Source organism: Tachypleus tridentatus, chromosome 11 (assembly GCF_004210375.1).
Source record: "Tachypleus tridentatus isolate NWPU-2018 chromosome 11, ASM421037v1, whole genome shotgun sequence".
Classification (NCBI taxonomy): domain Eukaryota; kingdom Metazoa; phylum Arthropoda; class Merostomata; order Xiphosura; family Limulidae; genus Tachypleus; species Tachypleus tridentatus.
This window is the reverse complement of record NC_134835.1, coordinates 21,607,799-21,623,948: the sequence shown is the minus strand read 5'-3', so window position 1 is coordinate 21,623,948 and position 16,150 is coordinate 21,607,799. Positions and strand designations below refer to the sequence as shown.

Here is a 16,150-nt window from a genome sequence, read left to right as displayed (position 1 = left end):
TTTATTGTTTGCAGGCAGCAGCTTACAATAACGTATTGGTTTTGAATCAGTTTTATTATTAGCAGGTAACATTTAAGTAAGTCTTGTATCTTAAAGGTGAATTTTCAACAAATTTAATAATTAACTTAGAAACTGTACTTTGGTTAGGTATAATTCCTGTGTGGTTGCCATATTTCTAAACACTTTAGTTTTTGAGTACTAAATGAAACAAAATATGCGATCCTCGAACACAAGTTCATCTCGGTCGTTCGGCTGTTTCCGTGACGTTTTACAACTATGGCGTAATAGTTGCCAAACACGCTTCGTTGCGCGCCGACCATTGTGTTCCTTTCAGTGCTGGTGTTTTATATAAATCTATTGGTGCTTTTTTCGGATTACATACCTTGTTTTACAATTTTTTGTCTTGATATTGCTACTTTATGTTTGTTTTATGATAACATGGTTTACTGCGTTGCTTATGGTTGTAGAAAAGGAATATGTCGTATAAATTATACATTTATGGTAAATATTAAATTAACTATTCAACCTGCTACATCTAGTTTAATTTTATAAACAGAATTATGACGTATAATTGAAATTCATTTTGTTACGAGTCATAAATACCCGGTACAATGATTGTGGAAGGGCCGAGTATTAGTTATCATAGTCGGCAAAGTATAAACAAATAAAACCCAGTCTGTGATACCAATAATTTATAAACACCAAACAGGTTTCGAGATGCTTAAAACTGCACGTAAAATAATACAGACCATATTTGTTGTCATGACTTAGGCTTACCATTCTTCCACTGGCGGTATGACCGACACGCAACCGGCCTGGGCGCTATCAGTATCACTCACAGTTCCGCCACTTTCTCTCGTGGAACTGTCCTCATCACTAGAACTTGTCAGATCTGTGTCAAAAGTAACTGTTCTAAGTTCGTTCAGAGTAGGTTCGAATTTATATGGAGCTACTCGACACTGTTCAGAACACAAAGTCAAAACAGACTCCGCCTCTGTTTCTCTGTATGCATTGGCCATGTTTATTTACATTCAATGCGCTGGCATTGGCGGTTTGTTTGGCAACTATTACGTCACAGTACCTTTCCTAGCTAAAACGTTCAAATTGCCACTCAGAAAGGGCACTTTCTGCACCAAGTTCTACGTTTCAGTTATTAGCACATATTGTTTATCAAAAATGTGAACCTGCAAAATTAATCAGTATGAGTAGTTCTTTTGATAGCAAAGTTTTTTTTTTTCTGTAAAATTCACCTTTAAACAAGACATGATATCTTTATGATATCAATATCCTTTAATAAAAAGTTTAATGTTTAATAAACAGTTCAGTAAATATGGGGAATCTATTTAACATTTTATGACCAATAAAAAAATTTCAATCAATAGTTTAATCAACTCATCGAAAGTTTATTGTTAACCAAACAATATCCTTTTTTTTTAAATTAGTATAATGATTTGTTTGTTTGTTTTGAATTTCGCACAAAGCTACGCGAGGGCTATCTGCACTAGCCGTCCCTAATTTAGCAGTGTAAGACTAGAGGGAAGGCAGCTAGTCATCACTACCCACCGCCAACTCTTGGGCTACTCTTTTACCAACGAATAGTGGGATTGGCCGTCACATTATAATGTTCCCACGGCTGAAAGGGCGAGCATGTTTGTTGGACAAACATACTGTATATTTTGGTAAATAGACCTTGTAACCTAAGGTAACACCAGTTTAGATATTATTTGTTAAATACTTAATAGTTCTCACATAGACGGGGGTTTTCAGTTTTTAAAATAATTAATTAATTCACTTATAAACTATTATTTTCTCGGTATTTCACCCACATTTAAATATAATTTTACAGAACATACTAAATTTTACCAAACTGTAGTTTTAAATCGTGAAATACTGAACGTATTGCAGATGGCTAGATCCTTTATATTGTTCAAATATCTTACAAATTCAACATGTTTAAAAACGTTGAACAAGCCCCTGATAAAACCTAATTTACTGTATATTTTACTCACTTAGTGAAGCGGTTACTTTATCACTTTTATTTAAACTTCTTTAACCATTTGCATAAAGCGAATAATATTTTGTTACATAATCTCAGAACCCCGGCACGGTCAGGGGGGGGGGTTAAGATAATCGACTCGTAATCTAAGGCTTGCGGGTTTGAATTCCCGTCGCACCAAACATGCTCGCCCTTTCAACCGTGGGGACGTTATAATGTGACGGTCAGTCCCACTATTCGTTCGTAAGAGTAGCCCAAAAGTTGGCAGTGGGTGGTGATTACGAGTTGCCTTCTCTCTAGTGTTACACTACTAAATTAGGGACGGCCAGCGCAGATAGCCCTCGTGTAGCTTTGCGCGAAATTCAAAAAACAAAACAAACAAACACATAATCTCATCGGAACAAGTCTGACATGTTTTTAATTTATGTATTATTTAACAAAAAATATATACATTTTCTGGAATTTTTTTTTATTATTATTTTGAGTTAGTTGTAGTTTATAAATGACACTTAAACGATACTTTTCTAGATTTTAACTCAAACGTATTAAGTAAGAATTCTGTTTTACAATAGTTGTCCTAGATGTCATTGTAAGAAAGTCATTTGTGTGTTTTAATTCTGACCCGGCATGGACAGATAGTTAGGGGCGCTCCACTCGTGATCTGAGGGTCGCAGATTCAAAGCCTCTCTATCTCTCTGGAAACCCGGCATGGCCTAGCGCGTAAGGCGTGCGACTCGTAATCCGAGGGTCGCGGGTTCGAGCCCGCGTCGCGCTAAACATGCTCGCCCTCCCAGCCGTGGGGGTGTATAATGTGACGGTCAATCCCACTATTCGTTGGTAAAAGAGTAGCCCAAGAGTTGGCGGTGGGTGGTGATGACTAGCTGCCTTCCCTCTAGTCTTACACTGCTAGATAGCCCTCGAGTAGCTTTGTGCGAAATTCCCAAACAAACAAACTCTCTCTCTCTCTCTGATGTTTGCGTATATATATATATATGTGTATACCCAGGAGTATCAGGTACACTAGACCTCCCCTCCTTCCATTTCTTTATTGGAATGGACTGATTAATACTTAAGTAATAACATAACTTTAAACTGGTCCTTTTCAGGGTAATGTCCATTTCTTTTTTTTTAAGTCTAGAATGTAGGTGGCTGTTTTATTTTAGCGCTATTTTATTATTATTGTTTTAAATTTGATTTTATCTTAAAGATCAGATGTACAAGTTTAACGGGGAGAGGTGTTGGAAGCAATAGCACTCTGGATATTGATATGTAATACAGTGAATTTATCCATGTTTAACAGAGTTCATGATGTATCTTAACATTTGTGGTAGGTATTTTTCGATGTTTTTCATAATTGTTTTAATGATTATATTTGTTAGATTGTTTTTATTATTTGGATTTGTGTATTCTGTCAATATTTCAGAAAAGGTGGAAGTAATGGTATTGGTTAGTGTGTTTTCAATATTCATAGGAGTGGTTTTGTGTGCGTCTTCAGTTGTTTTAGGTGAATCTTCATTACTTGTTCATGGTTTTCCTGGATGATTGATGTTTTCTTGACTACTGCAGCATACGAGTTTGTTTGTGTTTTGTGGTGCTGGAGTGATAGTTGGTTTTGATATTTCGTGAATTTTGTTTGTTTGTGGCTTGTTCATGTTTGGATTTTTAAGTTCGTATAAGTGTCTTAATTGACATTTAGGTTTGGGTTTTGTTTGGTGCAATGTGAAATGTGGTGATTTTCTCCACAGCCTACACAGCGCGCAGTTGCTTGGCATGCTGCTGCTACATGTCCAAACCTTTGGCATTGGTAACACTTTGTTACAACCACTGATGGTGTTTTGGTTTGTTCTACTGTGTATTTATGATACCACAATGTGATACCATTATTTATTAGCTGGGTTACGTCTTGTATATTTTCTGTAACTACTTTAATTAAGTTTGTTGGTTTTTTGTTATATTCGAAATTATGCGTTCCACTGAAATGTGTTCTATGGTTTGTTCTATGTCGACAGAGTGGTGCAACCCCCAGATTACGAAAGATTTGGGTGTTGGCCCAGCTCCAGGCAAGTGTATAGTTATGTTTCCTGTTTTAAAAGCGTCTGAAGGCCATTCTTTGAATAATTTATTTAAGTCCTGTCCTTAAACGAGGACCCCGCCGCGAGACAGAAGCTTAATGTTTGTAATATTAATTTTAGGTTTATATATGAATATTTCTCTTACTAGTTGTGGTTGGTTGTAGTTTCCTGGTATGCCTTGTATGATTATGGCGTTGTTTGGTAATTTAGATATATTTTTTGTGTGTGTTTGTTTTTCTGACTTCTAGTTTTCACTAGTGTGAAGCCTTCGTCGTCAGAATTTGTTTCGTTTGGTTCCGAATTTGTGTTTGTTTCAATATCCAAAGTGGGGTTTTTAATACTTATGCTACTAGTTGTTAGACTTTCATTGTCTATCAATGTAGCCTCAGCTTCATTGTCGACAGTAGTTAAATTTATATTTTCTTTAGTTATTTTGTATATTTTTCTTTTTCTAGCTCTAATTTTAGTAACTTTCACTGGGGAGGTTTTAAATTGTAGATCTTCGTTTGCAAGTTCTATTAATGTTTTTAACTTTAAATTATCATTTATAATTTGGCCACCTACACTAGACTTACTTTTTGTTGCTGTTGAGTACGGATCTAGGCTTTCCATATTCGACGTCATTTGTCGTTCAACTTTCCAGTCTGCTTCGGCATTCCGGTCAGTATGGTTCTTAACTTCGACCGAGTATCTTTTCTTCTAATAGACTGGTGAGTAACCCAGATAAAAATTATATTAATTAATAAGTTCTCGAAAAACGGAAATACGTAAAGCTTATGAGCCTAACAATTATGATCCTTCTCTTCTCTCGCCAAATCCATCCAAAAGTTCGAAGCCTCGTAACGTCAAAGAAGACTAGTCCAAAATTGGCAGTGAATACTGTTAACTATGATGTCTTTCCTCCAGTTTTTCAGCTCAGATTTCGAAACAATTAAACGCAAATATTTGTTGTGTAGTTTTGTCCTCACAGCATTTACGAGTCATGCTTTAATTTTCCGTTTCAAAATTTGCCAAGTTTTCACGCCTGTCTGGACGTCCTAATTAGCAAGTGTGACTTAGGTGATGAGCCTTTGTTTTTGTTTGAGAACATAACCAGATTGGGTTATCCGCGACGTTCATATTCGGAGAATCTAAAGTGAGATTTTAATGTAAGACCGTAAAATAACCTTTGGCCCATCAGAAAATTTTGGTAATGAACATGCTTTGTGACATTATAGATGTTTCATATTAGTACCTTTATAATATTAATCAGATATATTGTTTTTTATACCTAAAGTGCATGAAGCCTAAATTAATTTGATATTACTAGGTTATAAATTACAGCTTAAAAGTTTGTACACGAAAAAGTTATACGAATTGTCTAAAATGCTAGGGTAGCTTTAGTTTTCTTCCCCAGAAATACACTAGGGGTAGTTCTTCAAAAATAAAGAGCCCCAGAGGTAAACCTTTCCCCATCACCAATGTCCAGAGTCTTCCTGGATGAAGTCTTCGTAACACACACGAATAAGGATTATTTTATGCTGTACGTGCATTATTAGAGTAAATACATTCTTACAATATTTATTATTATTAAAGACATTCTTACATTATGTATTATTATTTAGGTCTTTGTTTTCTTATTTTAAGGAAGATGATTTTCTTTAAAACTTCTTTTTTATCACTGATATATGCTATTAATAGTTTTTCAACAAAAGTTAAGACCATCATTAGGCTTAAGGTTTCAGAACCAGGCCTACTAAGACCAGCATGAGCCTTAAAGTTTCAGAACTACACCTGCTTTAGTCCAGCATTAGTCTTAAGGTGTCAGAACTAGGCCTGCTGAGATTATCGTTAGGCTTAAGGTTTCGGAACTAGACATACCAAATGCCAAACTACTCAAATAAAAACTAGACACATACTGATATACTGCGCCCATTCTTCATTAAACAAAGAGTGTGTCCCTGAGAATGGATCAAAGGAAAAATAAACTAAGAAAAATGGAATTTAATCAACCTTATAAACTCTATCTCTAGCACAGCCTTCTACAAGTGTATCACAGAGAAGAGGAAAACTGCTGTGACCAGATACTAAGAACAAGCAGGATTTCAAAACGTAAGACGTTGCACCGACCACAACTTCAAAAAACCCTTCAAACAATATTTCTAGACTTCGTTTGTTACTGAAGTTTAGCACAAAGCTACTCAATCGGCTATATGTGTTCTGCCCACCACGGTATCAAAACCCGGTTTCTAGCGTTGTAAATTCGCAGACATGCCGCTGTGCCACTTCGTCTGCGTTATGAAGAATTCCACTGACCTTAATTTATTGGTGAATTCGTGTGTCTCATCTTCCTTTTTAACATGACTATCGACTAGACCACGGAGAGTACAGTTGAATATAACTTTTAATGATGACTAAAAGAGGAGATTTAGAGATAGACATTTAAATACAAGCATTAGAATTAACGCGAAGTTGTGATACAATAGATAATTAGACAACGTTGAGAAAAAGGGTAATCAGATGTAACTGTATTTTAAACACTAAGAATTTTGTGAACATCGTTCATTTGAAAATTATGAGGATAATTATATAGTCCTATTGGGTAAAACACTAAAAAACATTTTTTTTCCCTATTGGGTAAAATAGTAAAAACAAATATAATATTTTTCCCTATTGGGTAGAATACCAACAATAAATATATAGTCCTTTTCTTATTGATAGAATACAAAAAATGAGCATTTTTTTTTCCTATTGGATAAACTATCTTTGATAAGTATGTAGTTGGGTGCCTTTTGTTTGTAGAAGTTAAACAACCAAGACAAGCCTGGAAAAACTTTCTTTCTGAGCACCAAACAGAGAATGACGAAAATCGTGCTGTCAAAATACGTAATTTTTCGTATTGTATTAAAGTAAAAACAAAATAAGTATATTTGAATGGAATAAGTTTCGCACAACTGTTTACAAACAAAAAACATATGCACTTTGTTCTGATTCTTTAAAAATGTCTAGTTTAAAAATATAACTTCAACCGTTTTATTTTTTTTTTTTTATTTCTTGAGCTACTGGCGTTATGTTAAGATAGAGCCAACTCGTCACAGTTTCTTCAAGCGATATTTATTAACAGGGATTTTTAACGATAGCAGGAACACATGAAGTTAGTAATATTACTATCACTTAACTTGAAACAAAGCACCTCACTAAACATGGCGAGCTGCTAGTTTAAGCTATTCTCTCAGTGTTTTTCCACATGAACCTATTTTGTTCCTACCGTTTATTTCCTCACTTGTAGGAAATGGCGCAGGATAGAAATAGGCAAATATCGAATTTTTCTCCTTTCTTCACATCATGATGGTTTCCAATTTACAAACTGTGTGACCATCTTTAAACTTTGTAACTTGATAACAATGATAAAATCGCAAAGTCCAACCAAATTACGAGTTGTTGTTTTTTTCGCAGCTCGTAACAAATAACTATCAAATGTTTGATTACCAAAAACACCACACGACGTTTAATATTACTTTCCTTAACAGCATAAGATAATATGTTATGACTTGATCTTGGCTTTAAGACGTTGAAAATATTAATTATATAGTTCTAGAAATTAAGACCACAAATAATAAAATCATCACTACTGTTGGCATACCCTAAGACGAACAAAAAAATTGAACGTTATACTAAAATTGATATATAGAATGTGTTACTTTTGCTAAGCCAGCGCAATAGGTTTGTCAGCAGTTGTGAACTGTTTTATATCAATACGGAGTTTTTTAATTTGCAACATTCGTCGAATTTCTCGAGGAAACTTTTGGATTACTTGGTTTCTCTTCGACGGACATGTGTCTCGTCAGTTAGTGTTTATAAATTAGTTTAATTTTTCTTGTAGCTTCTCTCTTAATGACAGTATATGTTAACATTTGAGCTTTCTTACAAACACAAACTGTTCCTTGTAATCGAAAGACATTCATCGTTTCAGATATTTATATCATGCACAACATGAAAAAAAAAATCATTAAATTTTATAGAATACGTCAATACTGTTTAGATGTAATTATGTTATTTCGAAAGTGGAACGTTCGAAGCTTTATTACAACTGTTAAGTTTATATATTTCACGAGGTCTGAGATAGAGATAAATCTTGGTGTTTGGATGCAGAATGTTTAAGATCTAATTTATTTTAGGTTTATAAATTATTGTGCAAGAAATAATTACTAAATCCGTTCTTAATGTGTTGCTAATTTCTAAAAGATTTATATTTTGATCAGTATTTACTAGATTATACTTTACACGTTGTTCATGAATAAATAAATAACTACGTATGTAGTTCCCTGACATCATAAGAGTAACTAAAAATTTCAGGTCACGCTTGAACAACTGGTAGATAAAAATGATGCCCCGCAACCTCCTGCTTAAATTCATATTTTCTGTTCAACTCTGTGACTGGACAGTAATTCCTCGGCATGCTCTTAAACGCTTTGAAATTGCTGCCATAGGTTGTCGTGGTTTCAAAAACTCCGCCTTTATCGAAAATTCGGTGGCTTCTTGGTCTCAATAGTTTTACCTTTTCTGTTGCTGTAACATTTGGAAAAGTAGTGAAAACTGTCTTGGAAGTTGAGATTGTCTCCATCTTCTCAGCACGGTTATCGTTGTTTCTCCTGAGTGCAAGTGTACCCGCTGGACTGTGTTCACTGTGTTCGTATTTGTTTTCAATTCGCGGGGAATTTGCTCCATTTTTGTTTATTTGTTGAGGTTTACCGAGGGAATTAAAATCATAATTATTGTTGATACGGAAGGAAGATGTCGGTTTCACAGCTTTTGGCTTTTCTATCAGGTGACCAGGATAAGAGCTTTGAGATATAGTCTTAAATTCCATTATCCCAGATTGTTCAAGGTTTCCAGGATGCTTGATAGGTGTGGGTTTAACTGCCTTCCATTCTTGAAATGCAGCATTTGTGGTAGTTGTAGATTCTGGTATAGTTTCTGATATTCTACACAGTTGTTGGGGCTTCAGACTTTTCACCTTTTCGACTGCATGACCTGTAAAAGTTTCTGCGTTTGTTGTCTTTAAACACATTTCTCCAGAAAATCGTGTATTTGTTTTTGGTCTTTCGGCCAGAAAACGGTCGCCACACTTTTCTGAAAACTCCTGGCGAGTAGTGGTTTCAAAGATGATTTGCCCATCTTGTTTAAGGTTATCTTTGGGCTTTATTGGTTGAGACCTGTCTTCAACAGATATTTGTTGATAATCTTCCTTTGTTACTGTTGTACCTGTTCTTCGTTCAGTTGATTTACCGTTTGATTCTAATACTGATGTCACGTGTTTATTTTCCATTTTTCCATTCTCAGTAATACTTCGATCGACTTTCACATGTTTATAGTCTGTATTCTCACGAGGTTGACAGTTCATTTCGACTGACCTCTTTTCATCCGTTTTTAATAGCGACAAAACAGATGAACTTTCAGGTTTAAAGGCCTTTACTTTCTCTCCAATAAGTCCACGGAAGGCTTCTTTATTTGTAGTTTTGTCTTCAAGTTTACCACTCCTAATAGTAAGATTTGTTTTTGGTCTTAGGAATTTTGTTTTCTCTACATTAATTTCTGCGAAAGAATTCTTAGTTGTGGTGGAAACTTCCGTATCTCCATGAAGGCCCAAGTTGTCCTGATGTTTAATTGCATCAGATGGTTCTGCTCTTATCATTTCTTGAAAATCACGTTTATTCGTCGTTTTTTTCTCAAAAGGAATGACGCTTTTTACATATTCATTACTAGGTTTCACACTTTTGGTTTTCTCCAACGTCACTTCTTTGTAAGTATCTTGATTTGTTGTTCGACCATTAAAACTGCCACCTAATTTCATATTAGTCTGAGGCCTTTACCCCGCACCCTGTCGACCTTCTTTTCCGTAAATTCATCTTGTGATGTGGTATTTAATCCCATCACACCTTCAATCATTAAGTTTTCATCGGGTTTAGCAACCAGTAATCTATTCATTTTATTCAACGAATCATAAGTTGCCTTTGAAATTGTTTCATTTGACATTTTACCCACATGAGCAAAAATATTATCTTGGGAATCTATAATCTCAGCGTTTTTGTTTTGGGAACCACGATAACTATCCTTGCTTGTAGTTGAAAAATTTTGCAATCCTGTAATGTGAGTATCTGTTTTCGGTCTAATAATTCTTTGTTTGCTAATTTCTTTGTCACAATAATCGACTTGGTTTGTTGTACATAACTCCATAACACCATCTTGTTTCAAATTTCCCAAATGATTAAAAGATTTCACTTTTTCAATCTTATTTGTTTCAAAAATAGTGCTTTTTATATTATTGGCATTAAATTCACTTTCGAATTTATTACTGGTGTTTGGTCGAAGAGATTTTAAGTTAAAATCAGACTTCTTAACAGAGACGTCGGAACGAGAAGTTGTTGAAAACTCCATAGAACCATTCTGCATCAAATTATTTCCAGGCTTGGACACAACTCCTCCGTATCCATCTTCATATAATTCTTCTTCGGAGATTAAGGAAGAATTCAACGGCGGTTTACAGCCTCTAACGACGAGTTCCTGACCTTTTCCAGGGATATCAGATTTTGATATTGTGGAGAACTCCATTATTCCTTCCTGTTTTACATTCCTAGGATGTCTAATAGGTTTTGTTTTTTCAACGGCTACCCAATGGTACTCAGAGTTTGTTGCCTTATCCTCGAAGTTCCCTTCAAATTTACTTAGTGTTTCTGGGCGAATTTTTTTAACTCTTTCATCTAATTGTTTTTTTGAATAGTCTGATTGTGAAGTTGTCTGAAACTCCATTGCTCCTTCTTGTTGGAGATTGTTTGGATGTCTAATTGCTTTTGTCTTTTCAGCAATTACATTTTGATACTCAGAAATTGTCGTTCCGCTCTCGAAGTCGCCTTCAAATTTGTTTGATGTTTTTGAACGAATTTCTTTACTTCTTGGTTTTATTGTTCTTTGTGAGTAGTCTGATTGTGAAGTTGTCTGAAACTCCATTGTTCCTTCTTGATTCAAATTGTTTGGAGGTCTAATTGCTTTTGTCTTTTCAGCAATTACCTTCTGATATTCAGAGGTTGTCGTTGTACCCTCGAATTCGCCTTCAAACTTGTTTGATGTTTTTCGACGCATTTCTTTACTTCTTGGTTCTATTGTTCTTTGTGAGTAGTCTGATTGTGAAGTTGTCTGAAAGTCCATTGTTCCTTCTTGTTGGAGATTGTTTGGAGGTCTAATTGCCTTTGTCTTTTCAGCAATTACCTTCTGGTATTCAGAGGTTGTCGTTGTACCCTCGAATTCGCCTTCAAACTTGTTTGATGTCTTTGGACGCACTTCCTTATTTCTTAGTTCTGATGTTTTTTGTGAGTAGTCTGATTTTGAAGTTGTGTGAAAGTCCATTGTTCCTTCTTGTTGGAGATTGTTTCGATGTCTAATAGGTTTTGTCTTTTCAGCAATTACATTTTGATACTCAGAGTTTGTCGTTCCACTCTTGAAGTCGCCTTCAAATTTGTTTGATGTTTTTGCACGCATTTCTTTACTCCTTGGTTCTATTGTTCCTTGTGAGTAGTCTGATTGTGAAGTTGTCTGAAAGTCCATTGTTTCTTCTTGTTGGAGATTGTTTGGAGGTCTAATTGCTTTTGTCTTTTCAGCAATTACATTCTGATATTCAGAGGTTGTTGTTGTACCCTTGAATTCGCCTTCAAACTTATTTGATGTCTTTGGACGTACTTCCTTATTTCTTAGTTCTGATGTTTTTTGTGAGTAGTCTGATTGTGAAGTTGTGTGAAAGTCCATTGTTCCTTCTTGTTGGAGATTGTTTGGATGTCTAATTGGTTTTGTCTTTTCAGCAATTACATTTTGATACTCAGAGTTTGTCGTTCCACTCTCGAAGTCGCCTTCAAATTTGTTTGATGTTTTTGGACGCATTTCTTTACTTCTTGGTTCTATTGTTCTTGTGAGTAGTCTGATTGTGAAGTTGTGTGAAAGTCCATTGTTCCTTTTTGTTGGAGATTGTTTGGAGGTCTAATTGCTTTTGTCTTTTCAGCAATTACCTTCTGGTATTCAGAGGTTGTCGTTGTACCCTCGAATTCGCCTTCAAAGTTGTTTGATGTCTTTGGACGCATTTCTTTACTTCTTGGTTCTATTATTCTTTGTGAGTAGTCTGATTGTGAAGTTGTCTGAAACTCCATTGTTCCTTCTTGATTCAAATTGTTTGGAGGTCTAATTGCTTTTGTCTCTTTCAGCAATTACCTTCTGGTATTCAGAGGTTGTCGTTGTACCCTCGAATTCGCCTTCAAACTTGTTTGATGTCTTTGGACGCATTTCCTTATTTCTTAGTTCTGATGTTTTTTGTGAGTAGTCTGATTGTGAAGTTGTTTGAAAGTCCATTGCTCCTTCTTGTTGGAGATTGTTTGGATGTCTAATTGCTTTTGTCTTTTCAGGAGTTACTTTTTGATATTCAGAAGTTGTCGTTGTACCCGCAAAATCGCCTTCAAACTTGTTTGATGTTTTTGGACGCATTTCTTTTACTTTTTTTGGTTCTATTGTTCTTTGTGAGTAGTCTGATTGTGAAGTTGTGTGAAAGTCCATTGTTCCTTCTTGTTGGAGATTGTTTGGATGTCTAATTGGTTTTGTCTTTTCAGCAATTACTTTTTTTGATACTGAGTTTGTCGTTCCACTCTCGAAGTCGCCTTCAAATTTGTTTGATGTTTTTGGACGCATTTCTTTACTTCTTGGTTCTAATGTTCTTTGTGAGTAGTCTGATTGTGAAGTTGTATGAAAGTCCATTGCTCCTTCTTGTTGGAGATTGTTTGGATGTCTAATTGCTTTTGTCTTTTCAGGAGTTACTTTTTGATATTCAGAAGTTGTCGTTGTACCCGCAAAATCGCCTTCAAACTTGTTTGATGTCTTTGGACGCATTTCTTTACTTCTTGGTTCTATTGTTCTTTGTGAGTAGTCTGATTGTGAAGTTGTGTGAAAGTCCATTGTTCCTTCTTGTTGGAGATTGTTTGGATGTCTAATAGGTTTTGTCTTTTCAGCAATTACATTTTGATACTCAGAGTTTGTCGTTCCACTCTTGAAGTCGCCTTCAAATTTCTTTGATGTTTTAGGTAGCATTTCTAAACTCCTTGGTTCTATTGTTCTTTGTGAGTAGTCTGATTGTGAAGTTGTCTGAAACTCCATTGTTCCTTCTTGTTGGAGATTGTTTGGATGTCTAATTGGTTTTGTCTTTTCAGCAATTACATTTTGATACTCGGAGTTTGTCGTTCCACTCTCGAAGTCGCCTTCAAATTTGTTTGATGTTTTTGGACGCATTTCTTTACTCCTTGGTTCTGTTGTTCTCTGTGGGTAGTCTGATTGTGAAGTTGTCTGAAACTCCATTGTTCCTTCTTGTTGGAGATTGTTTCGATGTCTAATAGGTTTTGTCTTTTCAGCAATTACATTTTGATACTCAGAGGTTGTCGTTCCACTCTCGAAGTCACCTTCAAATTTGTTTGATGTTTTGGACGCATTTCTTTACTTCTTGGTTCTATTGTTCTTTGTGAGTAGTCTGATTGTGAAGTTGTGTGAAAGTCCATTGTTCCTTCTTGTTGAGATTGTTTGGATGTCTAATTGCTTTTGTCTTTTCAGCAATTACATTTTGATACTCAGGAGTTTCGTTCCACTCCCTCGAAGTCGCCTTCAAACTTGTTTGATGTCTTTGGACGCATTTCTTTATTTCTCTTAGTTCTGATGTTTTTTTGTGAGTAGTCTGATTGTGAAGTTGTCTGAAAGTCCATTGTTCCTTCTTGTTGAGATTGTTTGGATGTCTAATTGGTTTTGTCTTTCAGCAATTACATTTTGATACTCAGGAGTTTGTCGTTCCACTCTCGAAGTCGCCTTCAAATTTGTTTGATGTTTTGGACGCATTTCTTTACTTCTTGGTTCTAATGTTCTTGTGAGTAGTCTGATTGTGAAGTTGTGTGAAAGTCCATTGTTCCTTCTTGTTGGAGATTGTTTGGAGGTCTAATTGCTTTTTTCTTTTCAGCAATTACCTTCTGTATTCAGAGGTTGTCGTTGTACCCTCGAATTCGCCTTCAAATTTGTTTGATGTCTTTGGACGCATTTCCTTACTTCTTAGTTCTGATGTTTTTTTTTTGTGAGTAGTCTGATTGTGAAGTTGTTTGAAAGTCCATTGTTCCTTCTTGTTGGAGATTGTTTGGATGTCTAATTGCTTTTGTCTTTTCAGCAGTTACTTTTTGATATTCAGAAGTTGTCGTTGTACCCGCAAAATCACCTTCAAACTTGTTTGATGTCTTTGGACGCATTTCTTTACTTCTTGGTTCTATTGTTCTTTGTGAGTAGTCTGATTGTGAAGTTGTCTGAAAGTCCAAGTGTTCCTTCTTGTTGGAGATTGTTTGGATGTCTAATTGGTTTTGTCTTTTCAGCAATTACATTTTGATACTCAGAGGTTGTCGTTCCACTCTCGAAGTCGCCTTCAAATTTGTTTGATGTCTTTGGACGCATTTCCTTATTTCTTAGTTCTGATGTTTTTTGTGAGTAGTCTGATTGTGAAGTTGTTTGAAAGTCCATTGCTCCTTCTTGTTGGAGATTGTTTGGATGTCTAATTGCTTTTGTCTTTTCAGGAGTTACTTTTTGATATTCAGAAGTTGTCGTTGTACCCGCAAAATCACCTTCAAACTTGTTTGATGTTTTTGGACGAATTTCCTTATTTCTTGGTTCTGATGTTTTTTGTGAGTAGTCTGATTGTGAAGTTGTCTGAAAGTCCATTGTTCCTTCTTGTTGGAGATTGTTTGGATGTCTAATTGCTTTTGTTTTTTCAGCAGTTACCTTTTGATATTCAGAAGTTGTCGTTTTACCTCCAAAATCGCCTTCAAACTTGTTTGATGTCTTTGGACGCATTTCTTTATTTCTTGGTTCTATTGTTCTTTGTGAGTAGTCTGATTGTGAAGTTGTTTGAAACTCCATTGTTCCTTCTTGATTCAAATTGTTTGGAGGTCTAATTGCTTTTGTCTTTTCAGCAATTACATTTTGATACTCAGAGTTTGTCGTTCCACTCTGGAAGTCACCTTCAAATTTGTTTGATGTTTTTGGACGCATTTCTTTACTTCTTGGTTCTATTGTTCTTTGTGAGTAGTCTGATTGTGAAGTTGTGTGAAAGTCCATTGTTCCTTCTTGTTGGAGATTGTTTGGAGGTCTAATTGCTTTTGTCTTTTCAGCAATTACCTTCTGGTATTCAGAGGTTGTCGTTGTACCCTCGAATTCGCCTTCAAAGTTGTTTGATGTCTTTGGACGCATTTCTTTACTTCTTGGTTCTATTGTTCTTTGTGAGTAGTCTGATTGTGAAGTTGTGTGAAAGTCCATTGTTCCTTCTTGTTGGAGATTGTTTGGATGTCTAATTGGTTTTGTCTTTTCAGCAATTACATTTTGATACTCAGAGTTTGTCGTTCCACTCTCGAAGTCGCCTTCAAATTTGTTTGATGTTTTTGGACGCATTTCTTTACTCCTTGGTTCTGTTGTTCTCTGTGGGTAGTCTGATTGTGAAGTTGTCTGAAACTCCATTGTTCCTTCTTGTTGGAGATTGTTTCGATGTCTAATAGGTTTTGTCTTTTCAGCAATTACATTTTGATACTCAGAGGTTGTCGTTCCACTCTCGAAGTCACCTTCAAATTTGTTTGATGTTTTTGGACGCATTTCTTTACTTCTTGGTTCTATTGTTCTTTGTGAGTAGTCTGATTGTGAAGTTGTCTGAAAGTCCATTGTTCCTTCTTGTTGGAGATTGTTTGATGTCTAATTGGTTTTGTCTTTTCAGCAATTACATTTTGATACTCAGGAGTTCTCGTTCCACTCGAAGTCGCCTTCAAACTTGTTTGATGTCTTTTTGACGCATTTCCTTATTTCTTAGTTCTGATGTTTTTTGTGAGTAGTCTGATTGTGAAGTTGTGTGAAAGTCCATTGTTCCTTCTTGTTGGAGATTGTTTGGATGTCTAATTGGTTTTGTCTTTCAGCAATTACATTTTCATACTCAGAGGTTGTCGTTCCACTCTCGAAGTCACCTTCAAATTTGTTTGATGTTTTGGACGCATTTCTTTACTCT

At 35.5% G+C, this 16,150-nt stretch overlaps 1 protein-coding gene across 1 annotated transcript; it reads right to left on the bottom strand.

Annotated features, from left to right (window-relative positions):
• Positions 1–14,313: 14,313 nt before the first annotated feature.
• On the bottom strand, positions 14,314–15,747 carry LOC143231312 (uncharacterized). Its single transcript, XM_076465862.1, has 2 exons — positions 15,280–15,747; positions 14,314–15,111 (listed from the first exon to the last, which is right to left on the bottom strand). The coding sequence occupies exons 1-2, from the start codon at positions 15,745–15,747 to the stop codon at positions 14,365–14,367; spliced, it is 1,215 nt and encodes a 404-aa protein (XP_076321977.1). The 3' UTR covers positions 14,314–14,364.
• Positions 15,748–16,150: the final 403 nt, after the last annotated feature.